The 27,901-nt window shown below is 38.3% G+C and overlaps 1 protein-coding gene across 1 annotated transcript in view; it reads right to left on the reverse strand.

Moving 5' to 3' along the window:
• LOC118824277 (fibrillin-2-like) overlaps positions 1 to 25,428 on the reverse strand; it is a 107,480-nt gene extending 82,052 nt beyond the window's left edge. Inside the window, exons 1-6 of the mRNA XM_036594304.1 lie at positions 24,874 to 25,428; positions 21,029 to 21,111; positions 18,113 to 18,211; positions 17,772 to 17,867; positions 13,261 to 13,356; positions 6,317 to 6,514 (exon numbers count right to left, since the gene is read on the reverse strand). Coding sequence (XP_036450197.1) covers positions 6,317 to 6,514; positions 13,261 to 13,356; positions 17,772 to 17,867; positions 18,113 to 18,211; positions 21,029 to 21,111; positions 24,874 to 25,082 — 781 coding nt within the window. The 5' untranslated portion in view covers positions 25,083 to 25,428. The remainder of the gene's footprint in view (positions 1 to 6,316; positions 6,515 to 13,260; positions 13,357 to 17,771; positions 17,868 to 18,112; positions 18,212 to 21,028; positions 21,112 to 24,873) is intronic.
• Positions 25,429 to 27,901: the final 2,473 nt, after the last annotated feature.

The raw sequence follows: 27,901 nt of genomic DNA on the forward strand, positions 1-27,901 counted from the left end.
AGAATTTGCTCTGGATATCATGTCTTTTAAATTAGTCCATTGAGAGCCATGGTGCCCAGGAAATGTGCAGCTAGGACATTCAACAGAATTAAACACAAATTAGCTCTCCAAAGCTTCAAAAAGAAAGTCATTTTCTTCTAGGAAAAAAAACACAACATACATTTTCTCCACTAGTAATTGTAATTGTTGTAATGATGGAAGTTATACTGTATCCAGGCATTTTTAGAGTGCAGCTATAATTTACATTTATATTAACAGAGATTTTTTTACACTCAGGGCCTGATGAACTGAGCTTGTTCCCCAATTTCAGGCACAGGGAGGGCAGCACAAAATGTGGGAGGATTGTGCAAAAAGTGGGTGGAGGTATTTCTCATCAATTTATTTCTCATTGATATTTTGCCTTTCAAAAACCAGATGGAAATTTTACGATGGCAGCAGATACAGTAGTTAGACCAACAAGCCTAGAAAACTAAATTTATGTTTCCTATCTGAATAACACAATTTAAACTTTCAGTATCAGCTGTAGGCATTAGAAGAAGCCATTTATCATGATGTGGCTGCAATATGTGCATAAAGTCATTACTATTGTTTCATAAATTCTATTTTCTTAGCTGGAGTAAAATAAGACCCCTATAGAATTCTCTGGTGAGAAGGAACTTTAACATCTCTTCATCACTGAAATTTAATTCTCAGTTTTGTCTTGAGCTTGTTGACGGCTTCATTATGTCACTGTGTCTTTTAAACCCTACGGCTCATGTGCGAGCAGTTAGCAGACACGGCTATGCACTCTTTGTAAGATAAGCTGCAGTCTTTGTAAACTGAACATTATATTAAGGTGCATTGTGCAAGGGATATTTTCCAATGTACCTGCGCTCGTACATCTGGCCAACAGACCTCAGCCGGGTTAGACTATGAAATTGATGCCCTCATATCAAAACCTAAACCTCTAACTTTTTTTGCATTCTATTTTGTTACACCATTTGAAAATTTGCAGCTGCCATTTACATTGTGAGAACATTTCATGATAACTGGAAGTGAACTCCATTGGATGAGACGCAAGGTTTTGTTACAACAGTGACGATGTTATGGAACAGAAAAGAGTGAAACTCTCTTTCTTTTGGAATAGAGACACACATTACTGTGCAAAAGTTTCAGGCACCAAGATTTTATTTTAAATTAGATTTAAAAAACTATATATGTGGTTTATAATCTGGTAAGTGTTTATTTGCTTAGAAAAATGTAATTTTATGTATGTCAATGTGTTAACAGTATAACTTGTAAATTTCATTCAATATATGCTTGAACATAATCTGAAACCAAACTTTTGTATAAAATACTTTGTATTTAGATTTATTTGAATTCATTCAAGGATTATACAGTGTTTTTACAAGAAATACACACTGAGAAAAATGGTTTAAACCAGTTTGCTTAGCTGCAAAGACTTTTGCACAGTGCTGTAGGTCAATCAAAGTCATTCGAGATGCAGTGTCAGTGTTTGTGATGAGGCTTGCAGAAGAGAAAACAGTGTCTCAGTATGCAATGTGACTTACACAAAACTGTTACAATACGCAGAGCATCCTCTTTGAAAGTCAAGCCAAGATGTATATAGGGGGTATCAAAGATCCGAGCTTCTCACTGGATAAGAACATCAAAAGCACAAGGCACAGAGGCAGAACTCACCTGGCCATAAAAGTGGATATCTCTTTGCTCACCGCAAACTGCTACCAGAACCGTTGCTTTCATCTGTTCACTTGCATTAGTTAAATGTAGAGATTACAGAGATTCAAGGGCTTGAAAACCACTGTTATGCTACATAATATTTCATTACACAAACTGACTGGATCTCACTTAGAAGCAGTTTTGATGTGTGTCATTTTGCTGGCATCTAATGAAGCCACAGACAATTCAGTTTGACAATGATTTAAAGCTGTGTGCTCCGATGAGCACCAAAAGAACCAAACTCATTTGTTTTCGCCTTATGTAATCAAATCCAAGGCAGTGCAAGAAAAGAATCAAGATGGTACTAATCAAAACAAACCTAAAAAGCTTTCAACAGTAAAATGGAGAAAAAGGAGAAAACATTCTTGGAGCACTAATAATTCTGAGTCGCACAACAGCGCACACTCTACAGCTGAGAAAAAAGCAAGCAGCTTAGATACACTTCATATCCAAACATTTGTGGACACCTATACATCCAACATTTCTTCTAAACTCAATGGTATTAATAGATAGTTTGTATAAGGGATGTCTAAATACTTTTGGATATGTATATTAAGGGAAGCTATTAAACATTTACAGATTTTACACAATGCTTACAAGAGACTTAAAGAAAATTTCGTCATGGTTTACACAATTTCCCACTCACTCCAGATGTATTCGACTAGCCAAGACATGTTTAGTGTCCAAATTTCTCTTCTTCAGTTTAGCGCTGGAGCTACGAGACTAACATTGCTAACAAACATTAGAAGTCAACAGACACCCAAATATTTTCCATACATACATCCCCAAAACTTCTCTTAACCAGCTCATACCGCATCCAGATCTTATGGCTGTCGATTTGGTTTGGGACACAGCATGACTTACTGTAAACTATAAGAATGAACAAAACCTCACTGTGTATCTGAACACTGCAGACAGCCACTTTAGACAACAGGTGTTATCTTTCTGTCTGACACACTATGCTAAAATGTTATACAGTTATGCGTTATGTGGATGAGTACATTCATAATTTTGTTTTGTTTTTTTAAATACATAACTGTAAATATTGGATTTTTTAACCCAAGTTATATGTTCATAAATGAAACCAACAGAAATTGTAAAATTTAAAGGCGCAGTTTACAACTTCAAACCAATCCTTTTTTTTTTTTAATTCAGCTAATATCTCCTTCGTATACAGACCAAGCCCTGTAAATGAAAAGCAAACAAAGTGTCTCGAATTGAGGCATAAGACACTATTCCAGCCAATCAGCAACAGGGGGCGTTTGTGCTTGTGCACAGGACAGGGGGAGGGGGAGTGGCTATGTGCTGAACTCTATGCATTGTCAAGATGGAGAGATGGCTGAGAAACAGCCAAAGAGGAGAAGACCTGAAGAACAAAGATTGAGGAAGAAGCTCAGGCAAGGGTGTTTCAACATTGGAGAGACCTTCTAGGGTTGACCGTGAGATGCTTTAACAATGTCCTCCGAGAGCTGACAATGCTGAAGTTGGCTTTCTACTCACATTTTCCTGTTCCATTTTAAATTGTGAAGCAGTTCCATTCTGGTGCCTGGAGCGCCTGAACACAACTACTGCCTCAACCACATGTGAGGTAAAAGAAAAATCGAGTTCACCTAATTTTCCCTGAACTATTTCTTTAACAGCACAATGGGTTAAATATGAATGCCTACTTGCATGAAAGTGGATATTCTGCTGGCTTTGAAGTCTGAGTTCTGCTTCCACTTTAAATATTATAGTATGCTGCACTAAGAGGCACTGAGCTCTGAAACGGATACAGAGAGAGCAGTGATTTGATAAGGCTAACTATCACGCAGGACAATCCCAGTCTGTATTCTATATCAGGTGCTGTGTGTGTGGTGATTGCAGTGAAGAGTGGCTGTCAGTGCCAGCATAACAGAAGATCAGACAGAAGTCTAAGCTCACTCCAGCACACCGGCTCCTCCAGTTGTGCACAATCACAGGGGACTCACAAAGCCCAGTCTGTGCTGCTCATGCTTTGGGCACAGGATATCCACCCAGAGCTCACAGGAATCCTTCTTCTCTGAAGTCAAACAGAGATTTAGAGCAGAGTGTGTCAGAGAGAAATGTCCTGGGTCAGTCTGTATATTACACCCCAGCTCAATGTAAAACCATATGCACTGTCCGAACGCATGGAGCACGTTTGACTCTATATCCTTGTGGCTTAAATATGCAATATGCCTAATACTGTATGTCTGCTCCGTTTCCCTCTGTCTGCTTTTAAAACCATGAGGCAGCATTACTGTGCTTCCTGTCTCTGACTGGACAGTTGAGCATCCTGAATATAAAAAGCATCTTTAGTTACAGTTTCAATGCAGCAACTGAATGCTTCCAGCATGGGCGTTTCTAGGCCAGTTTTAGGCCATTTAGGCCATCGTACTTACCCCGCCTTTCCAAATAAATGCACAATGCACAATATAGTTTAATCTCATTCATTCTTCATTATTCAACAATGCCATCACGTCTCCTAATATATAATATACTGTGATAGCAGGGCGTGACCCGTTGGAGGCGCTGCTGCTGCTCTAATGCAGCACAGCCTCTGCTGCAGTACTAAAGATTAACTATTGTAATGTCAACAGTGGAACCCCTGGATCGGCCAATCATATCAGACCTCGTAAGTTGTAAGCCAATCATATTAGACCTGAAAAAAGTTGTAAGCCAATCATCACAGACTTGGGGGACAGTCTCTGGTTTTACTCACTCTACAAATTAACGTCAGTTGGCAACCCCTGAAGCCAAAGACAGGGTTTTGGCAAAAAGCTCACTAAAATAAACATTAGACTTCATGCAAAATCTAAAATATACAGAGTGAAGTCAGTTAATGTAATTTAAAAGATCATACAGTGTTGATCATAACCCAGTTTTATAACCCTCAATTCCTGAACCTAGGGCTGTATCTCTGACAAAGACAGTCAGATGAGAAGATTTTTACCAGTTAAAATTTTAGTTTAATTAAAATAATGTATTACTAAACACAGAAAGAGAGGGAGAGAGAAAAAGCTGAAGGAGGCAGGGCTAAGGGAGCAGATCTAATGGAGGTTTGTGATCAAGAATAAAGTGAGGGACAGTTAAGTTTTCAATTAAAATAATTATAGAATTTAACTGAACTTAACTGAGAAAATATTTGTCCCTCTCACCATAAAACTCTGTCACCTAGCTTATTAAACATGCCTCCAGAGCAAAATCACACTCTTTCTGATGGCACCAACTGAGAGTGAACTGATCTATAGTCTGTGTATTTGAATAATATATTTAGGACCTTGCAGCTCATCTAAGAGAGAGGAGATAGCATTGCTGGACTTCACTACCTTCACTTAACCTGTGCCTGTTGTAAGTGGACAGATATAGTATTTAAGTCACACTAGCTCAGTGCTTAATACAAACTACAAGGAGACAGACGTATTTGACCAAATATCCATTTTTGTACATTTTCTGGTTGTTGGTCATGATACTTGAAGTTCATGATAAGCAGAAATTTTGAGGCTATTAAAAGATTCTTCCAGGGGGGTGAAGACCCCCCTAGTACAGCCTTAGCCCCATTATCCATAAACCTCTAATGATGCACCTGGCTGCAAGCAGAGGAATGCAGCAAGTGAATGTTGTAAGCAGAGGATGTTGTATTGTCTAAATGTTTACTGGTTGGTGTATTCGCTTCAAAGCATTCTCTGGAGGTCAGTCTGATACGCCTGAAGAGGCTTAAGAACCACAACTTGCGAGCCAAATTCAGGGTTAAAACATCCTTAAGACGTAATATTCTAGTGTTATAGATCATTAGAAGACGCCATCTACTGCACACATGTCTGTACAAATACTAGACCAGCAGTTCCCAACCTTTTAACCTTTATTTTTTTTGAAACACTTAATGAGATAGATGATGTTTTCTGGCAGCTATTAAATGGTGAATGTCAAGCTGATAAGAGAAAAGTTGCAAACAGAATTCTGGCTCAGTATTACAGGTTTAGATTTATACCCACCATGTTTGGTCTCCAAATGACAGAGTGAAGTGTTAAGCTTTATTCATGTTAAGCTGTCAAAGCTTCATTTAGCAAGACGTCTGAGCATACAACACAGCTGCAGCTTTTAGTTCCCAAGCACATGAAGACTAACAGCGAGTACTCACTGCTGTATTTTCTTCATTTCGGTCTAACCATGGTTTTCTTTATGGACACAGTGGCTGCTTACTGGTTCAAGACCAAGCCTTTCTTTTGAAATCCTTTATCAATGATGGATGAATTCCATATGATCATAAAAAGAAAATGCTTTACACTCATTTGCACTAAAAACATAAACATACCTAGCTAGTATTTTGCCAGGCTAATCAACAGGCTGACCTAAATCTAATTATTTAGCTAATAATTATCATAATTATATCATATTTGTCATATTTAAATACATTTGTTCAATTGTGTATAAATTGTACACTAGAATCCACACTTTCGTGGAAGTGAGAAATATAATAATAAGATCAAACTACACTGTGCTTCTGTTATCATGTGATAACTGCAATTTAAAAGGGCTAAACAGAAATTTGCAACTGAAAAAATAGTAAATGGTAAATACTGGCTGTGTAAGTACTGACCTTGGCAGGCTCCAGTGCGGATGTTGGGGATGAACCCTCTACGGCAGGGCTGGGGTTGAACAGGACACTCCTCACATGGGTGACCCCAGGCTCGGCCAATAGTGGCACAGCACAGCGTCTTGGTGCAAACGATGCCACTCACCTGACCCTGGCACATCTGGTTGACCACCAGGGAGAAGCAAGGACCCGTTCGGTAATCTGTGAAAAGGTGCAGAATCACGTGTTAGAAGTATCAAGCTTATTGAAGTTACTGTAGAAAAAGTGAAGTATAGCGAAGTATAACATAGTATAGTTGAATCTCAAAAATGTTTAAGCTCTTCATGTGTAGAACTTTCAAAACAGAACTAATAAGCGAAGGTCTCAAAAAGGCTTATCCTGGCAGACTCCAATATTTCTTCAGAAACAAAGAATAATTTCCAATAGTCTTGATCTCAGCTGCACTGAGCTTATGTATGTCAGCAAAATGGAAGAGTGGATCTAAAAAGTACATTTCTTTCACCATCAAGGGATAAAATGTTGTTTAAAATAATGTAATTGCGATTTTGGAAGAATGCTTGGGATGGCAGATCTTAGCAGATTTTGCTCTTTGTCTTCATAAACAAAAATCTAGATTTTAAATCAAGATTTTGGAGTTGATAAGCAGGTAAGAACCAAAGAAGAGTACAATTTGCACTTGGGCTGTCACTTTGGTTACTTTGTTTCAGGATCACCTAAAAACCTCTTCTACTCTTTCAGTTCCATCACCATGGAAGAACAGACAATAATCAACGTGCTATTTAACTATGTATTGGCTCATTCTTTCTGCCTCTTCCACATGCACCTAGTCATTTTTATAGACGACGGGTGACTGGAACATACAACTGCTCTGGGACACTTCCGCAGTCCAGGCACTGCCACTGTTAGACCACTTTTAACGGTCTTATAAACATTTACAGAAAAGCTAGGAGGCCAGGATGGGGAGCGGTCTGTAAGGCAGATGACATGAGATGTAAAAGCTCATACACCCGAAAGGCTGCTTTCACTGCTTAAAACAGATTACTGAGTGTACTTTTAGTGCCTCATGTTCAGTATTAGTGGAAGAATATTTGATTAAGGCATAGACTATATGCGTCATGGTGCCCTGTTCTTTGAATCAATGGGAAAAAGAGCATATGCATAGTTTATTTATCAAATATATTCTGAAATATACAGAAATGCTTTAAAATGTTTTTGTTTGCCTGTTCGTTTTTTGTTTTTTTTGGCTTAAAGTATTTTAATGTTTGGAAGCATTCTGGAACAAAATATGATGCATTTAAAATGTATTCACAAAGACAAACACATGCCCATGACATATACATGAAATAAGATAAAATACTATGCAAAATTCAAACATTATTTAAAAAAAAATACATTTTTAAAAGATATAGAGAAAATGAGACTCCTAACAACAGTGCAAGACTTGGTAGACCACCAAAACAGTAGACCACTATCAGATAAACCATACTTGAGAGTCAGAGAGGAGAAAATCAAGCTCCACTCTCGCTTCAGATCTGAAAAAATCCACAGGTGTTTCTGTCCATCTAAAGCTGCTGCTGGGTCAAAAGCTTTACAGGGTCGAGCAGACAGACATGTCATTGCTTTACCCTGCTATTCAACTGTACATGTGAAAAGTCAGACGTAACTACTGGTATGAGCTACTGAGTGCATTCTTTGCTGTAGTGCTGCCCAGCACAATACAGATGCACTTCAGCTACCAGCATGTGTTCTGCATTAGAGCAGAGTAGGCCTTCTATTCCACCATGTGCTGCACCAGCGCTGCCAACTCCATGCACTTGAAAGCACTGCTACACCTACATGGATCACTCTGAAGAGCTTAAAAGCAACTTAAGAGCTTAAGGTTTTCTTTCTCAGCTGCATAATTCAATCTCTTTTAAAGTATCTGAAAGCCTTTTATCAGATGTTTTGGGTTTATACTGTAAAAACGTTCAAGGGCAATACTAATTTTCTATAGACAAGCTTGAGGCTCAGATATTTGTCATTTGTCCAAGGATCCAAACCATTGACCAATATTATAATAAAAAATAAAATCTTCCTTATTTCACATTAAGCAAAACCTTGGTGAAGTAATTCATACTAGCTTTAAGATTATAACCCTCATTATACCATGCCACACTATATCATGCCAGAATCAGTCTTGTTATAAAGTGCTTGAAATCAAGATTAACAAAGCTCTCTCTGCTTCTTCCAAACAAGCTAAATTAGCATTTCCAAATCAATAATGTAGTAAGTCAGCTATGTAGCGGTATGTCCAAGAGTTTGCGAATATAAATTGTTTTAACTATAAAATCTGCATATGCTCCGAAAACAGTATGTGTTTAAGTTCATCATCGTTATGATGTCACAACCATGAACACATTTACATATGACCATTCAGTCTACAGGTTTAGACTGCCCACTTACACTGAATTGATGTGGGGTGTTGTGACTGCAGAGTGGTCTGTGGAGCATAGAGATGAAACGATATGAAAACTTAATATCACGATTATAGTGACCAAAATTATGAAGGTTATCAGTGTTATTGTGGTATTGTTAAAATGCACCGTTCAAAAACTACAGATACACAAACTGAAATCATTTTATTAAAATTTATACTGAAAACTAAAAATAAAATTAGCAGCACTATGCAGTTTGTTTGCATAACCATTAAAATAATAATATAGCCAATACCTTATGTAAACATATGAAAACCATTTCAAATGTGTCATAACATTAAACGTGGTACCATGTGGCCATATGAGGTTTATTTACGTTATTAAAATATCCCAACTGGAGTTTTATGTATGCAGTTACCTGTAAATATCTGAGGTGTTAAGACATTTTAACCAGAGTGACTTACAATTTGATCATTTTTACACAGGTAGGTGAAGGTAGTGTTAGGAGTCTTGCCCAAGGACTCTTATCAGTATAGCGTAGGGTGCTTGTCCAGGCGGGGGGGGCTGAACCTCAGTCTACAGCATAGAAGGCAGAGGTATTACCAACTACACTATACCAACAATTCATCAGAACATTTTCACTATAAAGCGGAGGTGGAGGTCATGAAGTTGAATCACATGATTTGAAGTGTTGCCCCATTTCGCAGCAATTTTCTTTATGTATGTTCTGCAGACAGGGTCATCTAAATCACGTTTCCCTCTGCACTCTTAAAAAAACAACACACTACCACACTTCAGACAGTCCTCTTAGGAGGCTGAGAAATCTCTGGAGCACTGTCACTGACTTCAGCCATGTTTACTCTGACACAAAACACACCCTTGTTGCATGCTGTGCCTGCACCTGGGAGACGGTTGCTAACGTTGGTTGATACTGGACAGTATTTAACTTGAGTTTTTCAAAGTGCTGTAATCAACCACAGTTTTAATGATAATTAAAATCTGAAATGGTAATACTAACCGTCTGAAATTTCATTGTGGTTTACTGTGAAACTGGTAACTGTTTCGTCACTGGTTGAGTCACTGGAGTGGAAAATGTGGGGAATATGATTAAACACTCTGTTGATCCTGGCTAAAGCGAAAGTATCACTACAGACTTTCAAAGGATCTAGACATACAAAAGGACCGTGGCCAATTTTTTCTGGTGTCCCTGAAGATTTCAGTCTGAACTTAATAGTTTGTTGCGAACACTTCAACCTGGATCACTTTTTGAACATGGTGTGCCTCATTTCACTCATGAAGGGGTCACATAGAGGGCGCTTACGTACGTCAGTCTTAAAGGCACAGTAAAAAACACAGCCTGCTCAAGGGATAAAGAGGCTGTCTAAAATTGAAAGGGTGACTCTTTATGGTACAAAGCTGTTATATCAACTGTTCCTGTCCACTCTCTCTTCTTCTCTCTCTCCCCATACAGTTTCTCTTTTGTTTCACAAACTTTCTTGCTCGCTGTCAAGTGGTCAACAGCAAAACTGGCAGAGGTCACAAGTCTGGTGTTCCAATCAGTGTGTGACTTGAAAAGCATTCCAGCTACTTTGATTACAGGGCCTTTGATGACAGACATTGGAAGTGTTCATAAGACCTAACCAACTTTAAAAGTATCCTATTCCCCTTCCTCTAAACCTGTCAGCCAAAGATGCTTTTCTTTAAAAGGGGGTCAGACAGGTAAAAGAGATAGACTTCACATATGAGCTCATGTACCTGTCTGGACAAAACAGATAAAGCCTGTTACAAATGCTAACAGGGTTTTCCATGGTGGGATGTTGGACAGGACTTCACCTGTATCAGGCAGCACTTCACCTGTATCAGACAGTGCTTCACCCGTATCAGACAGTGCTTCACTTGCCTTAGACAGCGCTTCACCTGCATTACACAGCACCTTACCTGCATTAGACAGCACTTTACATGCATTAGACAGCATCTCACCTGCATTAGACAGTGCTTCACCTGTATCAGACAGTTATACACCTGTATCAGACAGTGATTAACCTGTATTAGACAGTGATACACCTGCATTACACAACATTTCACCTGCATTAAACAGTGCTTCACCTGTTTCAGACAGTGATTCACCTGTATCAGACAGCACTTCAGCTGTATCAGATGGCGCTTCACCCATATCAGACACTGCTTCATTTGCCTAAGACAGTGCTTCACCTGCATTAGACAGCATTTCACCTGAATTAGACAGTGCTTCACCTGTATGAGACAGTGCTTAATCTGTATCAGACAGTGATTCACCTGTATCAGACAGTGATTCACTTGCATTACACAGTGATGCATCTGCATAAGATAGCACTTCAACCGACATTAGACAATGCTTCACCTCTATGAGAAAGTGATTCACCTGTATCAGACTGTGACTCACCTGCAGTACACAGTGTTTCACCTGCATTAGACAGCGCTTAATCAGTATCAGACAGCACTTCACCTGCATTAGACAGTGACACACCTGTATTAGACAGCGCTAACTCAGTATCAGACAGCACTTCACCTGCATTAGACAGTGATTCCCTTGTGTCAGATAGCACTTCACCTGCATTAGACAGTAATTCTCCTGTATTAGTCAGCAATTCACCTGTATTAAACAGTGATTCAGCTGTATCAGAAATCGATTCACCTGCATTAGACAGCACTTAGACAGCCTGGAAGGCCTACCCAGTACTCAGAAAGACTTGAAATTGGTCTAAAATGATTTGGTATGGAAGGATCCAAACTACTCTTTTTCACTAGAGGCTTCACCAAGGTAGTTTTAAAAGCATCTGGAAAAGCACCTGTTGACAGAAAACAGTTTACAGAAGTTTGGACAGTGATTCACCTGTTTTAGACAGTGCTTCACCTGTCTAAAACACTTTTATGCAGCCCAGAAAAAATACAGCATTCTGTTTTTCCCACTATCACCCAGCACTGTAAAATTCAACACTGCTCAGTTCACCCACATCTGCTCCCACTCACCCCATACCTCTGATGTCCTTCCCAGAGATACACACGGACACACACACGGACACACACACACACAGACACACACAGGACAGATGAATACAAATATAACTTTCACTAGCAGACTTGACACGTTACTGCTGAGGAAGTGACAACATCCATGAAACATCTAACTCAACACTTCAACAATAATCCTGTGTGTGTGTGTGTGTGTGTGTGTGTGTGTGTGTGTGCGTGTGCGTGTATGTGTGTGTGTATTAAAGATGAGTGACCTGGTGAACATTTTCAGTTCGCTTAATTCTCTTTAAATATGTCCTATAATAAAACTATGTTTTACAGATGATCACCAGCTGAGTGAAATGATGCTGAATTTTGATATGATGTCCTACATAAATACCATATTTTTGCACCTAAAATAGATGAATTTGTTCTAGAAACGCAGCTGTGGGGCTGCTCTAGCTGAACAGACTTGGTGCTGAAGGCAGACATGTCTGTAAAAAAAGCTGCCTATGTTAGACAGCCTGACAACACAGCATCAGGTTTCAGACTTCAGATAAAACAGCTTATGGGAAAAACACGTCTGAGCTCTCGAACATCAGACTTTGTTGATTTGAAACATTAACACTAACATATTTACAAGGAACAAACTTAAACATGGCATTTTTCTGCTTACTTTAGTGCACAATTTCAATTTATTTGCTATTTATTTTTATTTATTTGCGAATTTATTTTTTTTTACCATATAGAAAAAATGACCAAAATGCCAATATGCCAACATTCAAATATGTTGAAATAAGCAATTAAACAGTAAAATGTGCAGAATAACATGTTCTCTGCATGGGATGTGTACTTATTTTCACAAAATCAACAAAATTAATTTGACCAAGTTTACCTTGTTAATGGTTTTGTTCAAAAAAGGTGGATGTTTTTTTGCACTCAACAACACAGTAATCTCATTTTGCAGTTGGTAACAAGGCAGATAATGTAAACATCCAGTTTTCACTTATCTAAAGACCTGTTAAAACAACAACGTTGAACTACCAACAAAAGCTGCAATAAACTTTGTAGACTGACCAGCATAAGTCTGCGCATTGATCTGAGCAGCTTTATGAATTACGTTAGTTAGTACCAAAGATGTGTACAAATAACTGAAGTATTCCACATATGAAACTAAAATAAAATGCTTTTGAAAGTAATTTTATGTACAGCAACCTTAGCAGACCTAAAACTGCATGCAACACTGACAGTCAGGTTACCCTCTTTAAAAACAACACACTTGTTCTGCCTAAAGATCTTTTTCCTTATCTATGATTGGACCAATAAGGATCTGTACTCAAATAAAACACCTGAACATAAACAAGGCCCTCGTTTAAAGTATCAAACTATGTTCTGCACATGTGCTTTAGAGGGTTAAACAGGGAAAAGAAGAGAGAAGTGAGTGCTCCAGCCACGTGACTACTCTCTCACTCTCTCTCTCTGTCTTAGACAGTGCATTCCACAGAGTGAGAGGATCAGCATTAAGTGATATAGAGCTCTTACCTCTTTCACATTGAGGGCCTGTGAATCCATACACACACGCACAGCGGTTTGGCCCAATGCAGCGTCCTCCATTCTGACACTTCTTCTCACATACAGCTGAAACACAAACAAAAAGAGTCCTCAATGTTATTTCTTTCTTTGTTTTCTGAACACTTTAAAATCAATCCACACTTCAGCTGCGCACCCTCATTAAAGTTGCACTACGTAAGTTTTGGGAATTTGGAGACCTCTCTGGTTTAAATGTGTAATTGCACGCAATGTGTGGTTTTGTAAAGTCGGCTGTGTATCAGATCCTTACGAGCGGATGAATCTGACGACTGTGAGTTCATTGAAGGAATTCAAAGAGATCTCAGCCAAAACTTAAATGATGTGTCTTCTGAGGATGTACATAAATGATCTACTCTGTTGATTTCGCATTGGAGACCTAAAAATCAGGCCAGACCTTCTTTTTGAGTTTGTGCATGTGATGTTAATATGTAAAGGTGTATGACATGGTTTGAAAAACTCTCACAAGATCCAATCTGCCGCCTCTGAATCTTAAATTATTATTTTAGACTTTAAAGGGTCACTCAGTAAAGCTACTTCTTTCAATTTTACCTGAAAGGTTTTTATAGTGCTGCATTGCTTACATAGTAGGTTCATAGTAATTACCAATTGATTAATTACAGTTAACAGTATAGTTATTCAATGGGTATAAATCAACCATCAGAGAGAACATATAATCTCACAAAAAGAATAGTGTTTTTTAAAATTAAACCTGAAAACAAACAAAATAAACTTTTAGAATAAAAATAAAAAAGCAAACAACAGTTTGACAAGAAAAATGAAGAAATATTCAAGATCCTGCATTTTTTCTGGGTCACTGTTCAAATTTGACCCCTTAAAAGACCAGGACTCACTGGGTCCAAAGTTTTACTATACACTTCTATAACTTAAGAATAACTCAATTTAGTCCATTTAGTTACTGAATAATAAGACTTAGTATATAATACGCCTGGGATTGGGGGGTTAAGCAACCTTGTGACAATGATTGTGTTAAGCCCTTTGTACAAAAAGGTCAGAGGTTTTGTGAGTCTTATCCTTCTCAATGAAGATGACTTTAAGGTAGATTTGATCTGCTCATCAGAGGATTTTGCACATGTGGAGTCAAGTCAACATGTCAGCTTGAAAGTGCACTGTTATTAAAGCATACAGAACAATAAGAAATTCTGAAATTCATTGTGACAAATACTTTTCACTTAAATTGTTATTCTGATAACATAACTTGTCATGAAATATTTTGACTGAAATTAAAAAGGAATGCAAAAAAGAAGCATTTTCACTTACAGACTTAGTTATAGACTTTGGGACCGCCTATACTGAATATTGTTACTGGATCAGTGTTATTTTAACAGTATTTTTTGTGTGAGTTGTGTGTGGTTGTGAACTGTATATTGAGCCCATAGTATGATTAGAATTCCATCATTTGTTTACATCAGTGAACTATGGAAATGCCCAGGAAGATAAAATTACCTTTTAAGGTGAAAGGGCAACTACAGTCCAAGGGTTTGCATCATTTCTATTTCATCAGAAAACATTATAGAAAACTACTTCTATGGAAGATTTGTATTCTGCTTCAATGGAAATGGAAACATTAACAGGTCAAACAATCAGTCTTCAAAGTGTATTTAACCTTGTGATGAATGCAAAGAAGTGTGCTGCACAAAGAAGTAGACACTGATTGCACTGGCCAGCTATGTGTACACACTATATGGTCAAAAGTATATGTTTTGTATATGACCATCACAGCTATATTAGCTTGTTGGACATTCCATTCCTTTTACTCTTTTTGGAAGGCTTTCCATAAGATTTTACAGTGTGTCTATAGGAATTTGTGCCCGTTCAAACACGAGAACATTTGTGAGGTCAGACACTGATGGCGGACGAGAAGGCTTGGCTTGTAAACGATGCTCTAACTCATCCCAAGGGTGTTCAACTGGGTTGACGTGAGGGCTCTGTGCAGGCCTCTGGAGTTCCTCTACAAAAAACACGTCAAACCATGTCTTTATGGACCTCACTTTGTGCACAGGAGCACAGTCATGCTGGAACAGGGAAGGGCCTTCACACAAAGTTGCCACAAAACTGTTGCCTCCACTAAACTTTACTTTTAGCACTATGCATCCTGGTAGGCAGCATTCTCCTGGCATCCGCCAAACCCAGATTTGTCCATTAGACTGCCAGAAAGTGAACCATGTGGAGTGATTCATCACTCCAGAGACCAGTTTTCCACTGCTGTACAGTCCAGTGGTGGCGTGCTTTACACACTCCAGCAGACGCTTGATAGTGCATATATTGATATTAGGCTTTTGTGCAGCTGCTTGACCATGGAAACCCATTTTGTGAAGCTCAACACACAGTTCAGGTGCTGATGTCGCCTCCAGACACTTTAAGCCACATAGTGCAACTATCTTATTGTAGCTATCTCAAAAGCACATAACACGAAGGCCTTTTCATTAAAAAAGGCTATTCAGTTTCAAAAGGACTGACTCAGATTAGTCAAGCACACAAAACAACTCAGCCAATAAATCCTTCCCTTTTCTTTTGGCATTCTCATTATTAAGGGGAGTTAGATTCCTCTGGGCCAGAAAATATCAGTGTTATATGTGATTTTGATCTCAGTGTTAGTTTCACTGATGCTGTCACAAATGAAGTCTGTCACTTCACTTAAAAATCAGGTCAAACCATTCATCTTTTAAAAAGACACCTTTCAGCCACAGAGCCACAGACAGAGAGGACGTCCAAGGGAGTAGTTTAATGTGTGAAACTATGGGAATTCCATAAACACCTGATTTAGGGGTTTCAACACAGAGTATTTGACATTTAAAACTGCAGAGCCTTGACCTCTCCCACATATTTCTCCAGCAGAATGACAGCGGAGCAAGACAGGTTCCCTTGGCCTTTCCTCCCTTTCAGCTATAACTACTATAACTACTGCCCACTCACTCAGAGAAGAGTTGTTGCTGTTCAGGGTAATTTACACCTGCTGAAAGCCTGGAGTTTTTGACTATTACAGGAATACAGGTGGCACTGAACTCCAGACTGGGTGTGCTATTTATGGCAGAGCTAGAGCCTCTAAAACCTTTTGATATAAAAAAACACATATTTTAGCAGGGTTTGGTGCTCACATAAACTATATATATATATATATAATGTATATGTATGTATATAAACTAACACTAAGTATTTATATCAATGTTAGATGTATGCACTGTTTGAGGGCTCTGTTTTAATGCAATAATCAACATTTCTTAAGACCTATTACTGTGTTATTACAACAGCATGACAGAGATACTGATGTAAAGGTCGAGACATCAAAACATGGATTCAAGCCTGTTTAAAATGAGCAAGAAGCAAACAGAGTCAATTAGTATGGCTGAGTAGACGTTCAGCACATTATGTGCACAAATAAATCTGTGGCACTTTATTTTAACGCTACCTATATAGAGATTTCACAACAAATGCTGAAAATGAAAATTAAATAAAACAAATGCTCATGCTGGTATGCATAAGACAACAGTGCCATGTTCTGTGGTTGTACAAATGATTTTGATGCCCTAAAGATAAAGTAACAACTTCTATAATTAATAGCTCTATAATAACGTATATGACAACTTATAATTAATAACACTATAATGACACTTTTGCTAAACCATTAGTCAAAGTGGATGGAAAAGTGATGGAATATGCTAAAATGAACCTCATGGAGTAAAAAGTGCAACAAACAATCAAATAAAAAGAAGAAGTAAGTATTTAAGAGAAACAGCTTATGCCATATTGAGAATACTGACATAAGCTGTTCATAAATACTTATGCATTGCTTATCAAACATGTTATTCACCATTTATGCATGTGTAATGAAGTCCCTAAATAGGTAGCCTTCAAAATAGAATAAATTATGAACTTACAATTGTGCTTTAAAGTTTGGAATCACTTGTAATATTAATATTTGCTGCTTTTATTCAATAAAAACCTGTGAAGTATAGATCGAAATACAATAAGCTAGGCAACAGACGATACTTTAAGACGTTTTAATGGGAACATTAAAAAGAAGTTTTATATATGGTTATTAAATAATACAGTGCAATTATTATTATCTAGTTACAGTGATTTCTCTGTTTAAGGATTTACCTCATATTCCCAAAAAAGTACTTTCCATATTCCCAAAAAGTACTTTCCAATAGAAGGTAAAAAAACATTCACAGCTTTCAATGTAAGGTAATGTAACAAACTGTAATCTATGTCATTTCAGACCGTTTCTGTTGGTCTTTATGTCATAAAACTTTGACATGGTGTAAAAAGCAGCTGGTATTTTCAATTTATGTAAAACAAACAAAGAAAAGAAAGTGACAAACACTGACATACATGGTTTTGTTTAAACAGTGACGATATATGGACTTGTTGGACTGTCGCCTTAACATATCATGAAATTTGCAAGCCAAAAAACCTCTCTGGTTCATTTTTTATGTACTCACGCTGCCCACAGTAGGTTCCTGTGTAGCCCTTCTGACACAAGCAGTGATCCTCCTCACACATTCCTCCATTCATACACCTGATGCTACACTGCTGGGCTGCAGCACAGAAAGAAAGACAGACACTGTAAACATGGCCATACAAATCTGTCTGCAGCCTGTTAAAACTCCACAGCACTTTATGACCCCTGCACGACACGATTACCTTTCAGGCAAATGTTTTTATTGTCAAGGTCATAAAGCTGTTCAAGAAGAAAATAATCAGAAATGGTGTTTTAACATCTCAGACAGGATTTTCCTCCCTTTTTTCCATTTCAAATTTTAAGCTACTGACTGAAACTTACAGGATTTGGCTGCACAGGATGGGGCAATTTGGCCAGTGGGGCACGTGCACATGTTGGGCCTGGAACAGAAGCCATCACCACAGCTATTACGGCATATGGCTGTAGTGGAAAAAGGAAGTGACAATATTAATATGATAGCCATCTTCTGAATACAACAGAAAACAGGTCTCCCAATAAAAGCCAAACAACTTACAAAGAAATGTATTTAAAAAGTCCTAGCAGCGGATAAAAGCAAAGAAAATGGAAGGAGAGCTACATTTTCCATATGCATTTTTGTGCACTAAGCCAAGAGAAGACAACTTTAGACAACTGATTTATGTTCGCTGAGTTTTTCTGTAACATCTAATTCCCAGGCGTATGTATGTGCCTAAGTGGATCATATCCAAAGTCTCCATTTAGCAAGATTCACAAAAGACCTAGACTGTAAAACTTTTGGAAGAGCTCTTAAGATCCAATACAAATACAAAGTGATGCATGTTTGGTGCTGAAGGATAAGGCCACACACTAAAGTTCTAAATATGTTACTACTGTATGTCAGAGTCATCAATTTAACCAAAGATTTAACTAAAGGAGAGTCCAACATGAGACACTGGCCTCCAGTTCACTCCATCTGGTATGTATGTGGAACAGGTTTCTAAATCAATTTCAAACAGATCTGAAAAACACCTACTCAAAAAATATTGATTCAGAGGAGAGCAGATGGAGAGTGGGAAGAACTAGACAACTGACTACACTTTTGTATGGTGAACTGACTGATCCTTGGAAGAAATGCTGTGTCTGACATATGATGCTGCACAAAATTCAGGGACCATATTTATTTATTTAATTTCAAAATGGCCATTAAATACAGTAACTAATAATGACTCCTTTTTTTTAGGAGACATTTCTGAGGAGAATATATATATATGATAATCTTGCATCAGGAAGAGGAAATGTTACAGAAAAATAAGTGAAAAAAAGAGGAGTTTTCAAACCTAGAGTTCAAAAAATTATTAAATGATATGCAGAAAATAGGTCCCACTTTATATTAAGTGTTGCTAATAAATGTGTAGTTACACATGAATAACATACACAACAACAATGTAACTACTGATGATTTAGTCAATGTTACAGATGGATTACAGAAGTACAGCCTATGTAATTACACATGTGTATCAACTTCAGTTTTGCCTCATGTAATTTCACAAGTGTATCTTTTTGATACACTACAGATCAGAAGGCTTTTCCAACAGTAAAAGGAAGTATGTTTTACGTAACATTACATTTATATACATAACTGTGTGTAAACAAGGTAACCTAATCACATCACATTGATTAATACCATTCTGTAATTACGCTGTACCTTTATAACAACTACACAGGACCTTTCCTGTAGTGTAGTGTTAAAGTTACACTGTAAAATAAGTGGACAGTTCCTTTGTAGTTGGTATGTAGGTACTGAGTAATAATGGAGTGGTAATAAAGACATTGCTTTGGGGTAATGCAAGGCATTTAATTAATGTTATACATGTTACATGTTAAGATAAGTGGACATCTGCCGTACTGTCACATTACAGAATGGTTTGAAGTTGAAACTGGTTACAGCACTAGCAACATAAATTATAAAATTTTATAAATTTTAGGAAAGTTGGCAGATGTGTGTAATGATTTTAAGTATGATGATTGTGAGTGTAAGTAATGTCTTAATATAAGTTATTACATACTTCCTTTTACTGCTGGAAAAAAAAGTCTGAAAACAACTGCTGTTTCAGTATGATTACAAATGTAATAACATTTGTGTTATTACCCTTGTGTAATTACATGAGAGAGAATGTGTTACAACTATTAAGATACACTTGTGAAATTACATGAGGCAAAACTGAACTTGATACACATGTGTAATTACATAAGGTGTACGTCTGTAATCCATCTGTAACATTGACTTAATCATTAGTAGTTACATTGTTGTTGCATATATTGTTTACATGTAAGTACACAGTTATTAGAGATACTTAATATAAAGTGGGACCAGAAAATACAAATAAAAACTCCTATAAGCTGTCACCATCAGATAAACACTGTGTCTCTGTCCATTCTTCCTTACTGTGAGATGACAAGAACGTTATGGGTCTTAAAGGATCTGTGACTGTCAAAAAGTTACTATGAAGAAAAGTCTGGAACTCAACCTCACTGAATGTGTTAGTAATTACTTGGATTGTGAGAAGCAGAAAACACAACCAACTTCTAAAACTGAACTTTGGGGGTGTGGAAAAATATCCCTGGTAATTTCTTTGAAAAGCTGCAAGCAAATTTATTGAAAAGCTGTAATAAAGGTAAATGGCTGACACAGAAAATACTGAAAAAGCAGACAGTATGTCTACTGTTAAATATGTTTTTGGAATTTAAATAACTGAAGGGTGGTCTCTGACTTTTGCACAGTACTCAATTTTTTTGTGTTGACACATTTAACACAAAAATTAATTCCTACTCTCAGAGAATACATAGAATTACCAAGAATAGTATATGTAATGTCAGGTGTATATCCAGCTACTGATAGAAACACCTGTATAAAACTCTTATGTATAGTTCCTAAGCTGATAGGCTCTCAGTGGGGAATTATGAGCCTTAGCCATGCCATTGACTTGTTTGTTGTGATATGTTTTTCATTTCACATGTAAAATAAAATGATTCTTGCTCAATTATCCTTAAAATGCATCAGCTCCACCCTTACCTGTTCCTTTAGGGGGACTTTAAAATGTACTGTTTCACAAAATGGCATGACAACTCTTAGTTCACCACTCCAGAGGCAATCAGCCTGCTATGTGAAACAAAACAGAAAGCAGAGACACAAGCAAAAGTGTCCTAGTTGCACATGTCCTACTGACCAGCTCAGCAGAAAGACAGTTTATCATCTGCAACATCTGGTGCATTACTTACGCACAATACACTGGTTGCCCCCGGGCAAAGTCTTCCAGCCTGGACAGCAGTAGGAATGCAAACGAGATCCACACACGTTCGGCCTGTAGAAGAGTATTGACAGTGTGCCTCAGTGTCAGAGTTTGGAGTTTGATTCATCTTCTCTGCTTGGGAACATGTCACACACTCAGCTTTTAAGCAGCTATGATGATGCTTCAGCCTTCTACTAAAGTGATTCATAGAAATTCCCATATTCCCATTTGAACCATTGGTTGTTGGAAAGAACGCAATCACATTTCACCTGTCCTGTGATAAAAGGCTACTGTATGCATTATTCAGGGTGACTTGTGTACATCCCCAAGTTCTCCTTGTCTAAAACGTCCGTAGCAGGGAACACTAAACTTTCCTTGTTTTTTTAGAATTAACCCCTTAAATGGCCGGGACACAAAGGCAGGGATTTTAAGTGTTAAAATGTTTGATGTTATATGTAAATTCTGTTTGTTTCAAAACATACCATTCACTCCACATTCCATACAGCCTATATAAGAACACTGAGCTGAAAAAAACAGAACATTTAGAATGAATTGTTTTGGTGTATAATGAAAACCAAAGTATTTATATACACTAAATGGCCAAAAGTATGTGTGCTACACCTAATGTCATTTCTGACCTGTTAGATCTGCTAGGTCAGCTGAAAGTGCTATTATTGTATAAGGGAAGCATTGTAGAACAACAGCAGCTTAGCCACAAAGCAGCAGACTACACAAACCACACAAGAGCGGGGCCATCAAGTGCTGAAGCATGTAACATAAAAGCCACCTATCCTCCATTGTACAACCCCATTTTTCAAAATGTCAATAAAAACAAACTGCAATGATGTGCAAATCATTTAAACCCTATACTTCATTTAAAATAGTACAAAGACAACACATCAAATGTTGAAACTGACAAATTTTATTGTTTTTTGAAAAATGTATGCCCATTTTAAATTTAAAGTTGGGACGGGGGCAAAAAAAGGCTGGTAAAATTGTGTAATGCTAATAAAAACGTGATTGGGTATAAAAAGAGCATCCCAGAGAGACGTTAAGATGAGGAGGGGTTCACCACTCTGTGAAAGAGTGTGCGAGCCAATAGTGCAACAATTCAAGAATAACATTTCGCAATGTAAAACAGCAAAGAACTTTTGCTTTTCATCATCTACAGTACATAATAACATTAAATGATTAAGAAAATCTGGAAAAATCTCTGTATGTAAGGGACAAGACCAAAAACCAGTATTTGCTGGCCATGATCTTCAGGCCCTCAGGTGGCACTGCATTAAAAACAGACATGATTCTGTAGTGGAAATCACTGCATGGGCTCAGGAACACTTCTGAAAACCACTGTCTGTGAAAACAGTTCATCGCTGCATCTACAAATGCAAGTTAAAACTCTTAAATGCAAAGAAGAAACCAAATATAAACAGGATCCAGAAATGCTGCCACCTTCTCCAGGCCTGAGCTCACATAAAATGGACTGAAGGGAAGTGGAAAATTGTTCTGTGGTTCGATGAATCGACGTTTTAAATTCTTTTTGGAAATCATGGACACTGTGTCCTCCAGGCTAAAGACCACTCTGCATGTTATCTGTGTACAGTTCAAAAGCCCATGATACATCTTAGTTGACTCTAGGAATTCAACTACAAGACAAATGTAGGATACAGACCCTTTAAAGTGTGAGAACACTGATGATAATCTTTCTTTTTCATTATTTCAAATTAAGAATGACAAATGGCATGGACAAACTGGAAAGAAGATAGGAGCGTGTCAACATCATGTTGGTGATCAACTAAAGCATTTGGCAAGCATCACCCAGGCCACCCAGGTAGATAACTGCTACGGGGGGGCTCCAACACTGCACCCATTGCCCCTACCCCCAACCCAACAAGAAGTTTTATTGGTATTCACCATACAACTGTAAAGAGTTGAAAAAAAAAATGTTAAAAATGGTAGCTACTGACAAATTTACATTAATCTACAATCTCAGAAAGTAAAGGAATAAAAGCCTGAAGCACTAGAGGATGTGAAACTATGAAAAAATGTGGTCTTCTCAAGAACCAGTGTTCATTTATAGCTGCAGTAACAGATAAGACAGTAAAGACAAATGTGCCAGCATTCTGGTCAGTGGAATAGCATGACCTTTTCGAGATTCAAGTCAAACTTCTTCACAGCTGTGTCATTTCCATAAGAGGAAAAAACAACGGCCATCACTTACTCCAGGGTGAGACAATGTGGGGTAAAATCTCTGTTAGGTTTGGAGATTTCCCTTACACCTACCACCACATACTGAATTTGTGATACATATGTATGCAAAATAAACGCTAAAATGAGGCACACAGACGGTATCTCATGACAGAAGAATGACACGCATAAAAGGCATTTAATAAATACACATGGAACATGAGGTACAGCTTATATAGCTTACAGCCTACTTTCTATTAACACTTTATTAAGGATATATTATTTTAGATTATTATAATTAGATTATATGTCACTTTGAGGGCCACGTTAATCCTCAAACGTCAATATTTTGCACACTCCTGCAAACAGTTATAAGAAAAATTTAATTCTGGTGGTTTAGGTGATGCAAGACAGACTGTATAAAGGACATACAAACAAGATATATATTTGGACATAAACAGGATGTCTGGTTCCTATCACATCTCCTGTGAACAGTTTTGGAAGTGGCATTCTGGAAGTTTCTCAAAAACAGGGCATTTCACATCAAACCACTCTGAATGACTTTGTTTATGTCTTAAACATTTACATACTTAAATAACTTTGAAAAATGGGTGGAATTCACCTTTAAGTGTGAATGTCAGACCGAAGGGGAATTACACCATTTTTTTACATTTCTCGAACATGCTGCCTGCTGTCTGAGACATTATTTTACAAAAGTTTTGACATAATTTTTGTGCAACAATGATTTTTTTAAAACTCCATTCACAGCAGAGAGAGATTCAGGGCACTGTAAGGCAAAATGACCCCTGAAGAAAACCATGCTGATAACATTACCACTATCAATAGCACATATAAAAAATCAGGACATATGTAGACTCATTGGTCATTTTGGACAGCAAATAACAACAGATAAATCTGCACTGCAGACATCGTGACCCCTGGTTCCTATCACTACCATTGTAAACCACCGAGTCAATAAGTTTCTCAGCAAAACCATTTCACATTAACACACTCTGAATAAATTTGTTTACATCTCAAGCAGTAAATTATTAAAATTACTTTTAAAAAATTGGTGGAATTCCCCTTTAATCCTCAACTTTCCACACACCACTGCAAGTATGAGTAATAGTTAGGCTGGATTTTGGGCAGAGTAGGTGAGCAGGTGAAGGATAGCAACAGCCTGATCTGTACATAAACTGTGGTTAATGCTGAGGTGTAATTATGAACTAATATTTTCAAAAGAACTGTTCTCAATATCTGGCTTGATTTTTCTGATATTTTATGTGTTAAAATGTTCTGATTACACAGAGCTCTAAATGTATATATGGTTCAGCTCAGGAAAATACTAGCTTTATTTCAAAACAAGATACTGAAAACGTAGCATGTCTCTGTGGAAACTGGTGATCTTATAAAACAGTGCAAATGAGCTAAAGCAGTGTGAGCACACGCGCCCAGATGCAAAGAGGCTGACAGTTGGAAAAATGGCAGTTGGAAGAGACAGAAGGGCGTTGAAGGGCGGCTGAGTTTTACATTTCGATACACTTTTCAACCCTTCACTTCTCGATGTTTCGACAAGTACTGAAATCATCACGTCCTCAGTATTAATGGAGGACCTCCAGAGTTGGCCGTCCTCCTGAAGCTACTCACCCTCTGAGCGCCTCCTGCTTCCCGCGTCTCCTCACTCTGCTGGCCGCGCTGCTGTCCACCTGAAGACGGCCAGTTCTCACAGGCTCAGCGGGCAGCTCCGCGGCCACCTTCATCACCAGCACAGCCAGCAGAGCCACGTACCCGGCCAAACGCCGCAAACTCCTCTCTGACGACATCATACAGACCTTAGACGTTCTCGCTTTCGCCATAGCAGAGCTTAAGAACCGCGAGTATTCCCCAAACACGAGACTGCAGTGAGGCAGCTACTACAAGTCCATCTCACTTCTCAGACGCTCCAGCTCCTCTGAGGCGAACAAAACTACTGTAAACAACTAAAGAAACCACAGTGTGAGGAAACGGCGCGGCTCATGTCCCGGTAAATGAGCGTTTTTCTGGCTTGGAAAGAAGGTCTGAGGGAACTCGGGCTTTCGTCCAGTCATCAGTGTGGAGGCAGAGTCACAGCCGAGCTCCGGTGTCTCGCGCCCCTCCAGGCTTTCATCAGCGCGTGCACAGGTCTGAGCTCACAGGTAGAGGCGGGAAGGCACTCTGACTAACCACGAGCACCCCACCGCCAAGAGCCAGCCAAGCCCGCGGGGTCGTATTCAGTGGAGTGTATCAGTGAAAAGTAAAACAACTGCGTGATTGTTTTTTTAGTCTTCTTGACTTTCATACCAAATGCAGGAGTCACTGTAGGTCCATCTACACGGCCACATGAACTTAAAGGGGCACTCTGGCCTAAAACTGTTAACATTTAACGTGTTTATGCTGTTATCCTGTTTAATAAAAAATAATACGTGGCCCTGCCATATTAAAGTGTGGGAACACGATCCTAATGCGAGGTTATGACTTAGTAAGGCGGGGGGACGAGATAAATGTGTCTTGACCATGACTTAATGAAGGTACGGAGGTCCACTGACATCCTGTATAAATAAAAATAATGCGTGGCCACGACTTAGTAAGACGTAGGAACAAGATAAGTCGTGGCCACAACTTAGTAAGACATGGGAACAAGATCCTAATGCCTGGCCATGACTTAGTAAGGCGTGGGAATGAGATAATTAAGTCATGGCCACAACTTTGTAAGGCGTGGGAACGAGATCATGCCTTACTAAGTTGTGGCCACGACTAAATTATCTCATTCCCATGCCTTACTAAGTCGTGGCCAGGCATTAGGATCTTGTTTCCACATGTTAATAAGTCATGGCCATGCATTATTTATATTTATATGGGATGTCACCAGCAGGGCTCTGTAGGAAGGAGATTATGCCTTAATAGGCTGTGGCCAAGGCTTAATTATCTCATTCCCATGCCTTACTAAGTCATGGCCACACATTAGGATCTCGTTCCCATGCCTTACTAAGCCGTGACCACATATTATTTTTATTTATATGGGATGTCACCAGCAGGGCTCTGTATTATGCTATGTTATGTAGCATCACGCCTCGCTGCCTCACCAGTTTGACATAATTCACAGTTTTGCATCGTTTTTGTCCATTAGTGCTCCCTCACTACAATACCCAGCATGCATAATGCAAATACATCATACAATCATTGAGAATCCTTACAGTGCTCAACAAATTCTGACAGCTAGCCACTGATACTAGCTAATAAATATGTGGTGTTAGCTAGCAGTAACCTCAATATATCAACAAATGTTTGTAGTGATGTAGCTAGTGAAAAAAATAATAATAATGGAGCCCAAGTATCCACCCAAAGCACTCACAGTCTTTCAAAATGTACTTCTACCTTCATCAGAAGGGAGGGTTTCTAGTCTTTAAACCAGGAAATCCTCCTTTTAATACTACTGAGGAACAGCTGTAAGAGGTCAGGATGCTTGTTTACAGCAGATGTAGGGATAATAAAATGTAGTTTTGGCTGAACTGCCCCTTTTAAGAACAATTTTAATTGTGTTTGTACTTTCCTGAGTCTCTTCAAATGCTATTAATGCTATGCTAACCAAATATTTGTGAGGAATTGACTTTTTATTTAGTTCTCAATTGACTTTATAGGTTTAACTTCAACCCGTCATTGGTGACAGCACTGAATTGCACAGGATGCTGAAGTTTATCGCTGAGCTTTAGCATTCTGATTTATACAAAAAGAGAAAAACAGCACTTAAACTTCATTTTCTATGGTGGTAGAAGTTCTGTTGCAGTTCTATAGGGAACCCCCGACATAAGTTGTTTTTGCAGCTCTGTATACTTGTGCTTGAGACACTCACTGACGTGATAACACTTCTGCTTACTTTATCCAACTCGCCACACCCATATCAGGACAGTTGTTTACTGCATTACTCTTTAGGGAAATGACAATTTAGTCATACATACAGAGCCAAAAACAACTGAGCAGCTGTATCTCGGACTCCCTTTCAGCCGTCCAGCAAATAAAATGTAAATCACTTCACACTCAAACATCACTAATTCATTTGAAATATGCATATCAAAAATAAAAACAAAGCAACTGATATTCTGTATGAAGAAACTGTAAACATGTCAACTGTGTGTGTGTGTGTGTGTGTGTGTGTGTGTGTGTGTGTGTGTGTGTGTGTGTGTGTGTGTGTGTGTGGCAGAGCTCCTCCATGTTCACCTAATCTGTAATTTCCTCATCTTTCAGTACACGCTTACTGATGCCCTCTGGCATTCCGTTAATAATATCCATCGTGTTTGGCACATCGGTGCTCGACGTGCTTGGAGGAATTATTTTTCATTAACTGCATGGACAGAATTAACACTATCACTCGGTTTAAAAGCATTCCAGAGTTTAATGCTTCTGCAAGGCTGTCAAGACAAGATGTTTTTACGGTCCATATTTCTGGTTTTGAAGATCAGCATGTCTTTGCTGACCTCTAGTGGAGGGAAGACATTAACTAGGTACTTCAGTGTTGCTTCAGTTTAATTTATACCTACAGAATTTATTTTAAAAATGAGAAAGAAGTAGAAACATTAACAGTATATGCAAGTTTGTTGAAATGCTGATAAAATTACTACAGATAAACACCTGATTGTGACAAAACTGGCAGCGTAAACCT

Source organism: Colossoma macropomum, unplaced genomic scaffold (genome assembly GCF_904425465.1).
Source record: "Colossoma macropomum unplaced genomic scaffold, Colossoma_macropomum, whole genome shotgun sequence".
Taxonomy (NCBI): Eukaryota; Metazoa; Chordata; class Actinopteri; order Characiformes; family Serrasalmidae; genus Colossoma; species Colossoma macropomum.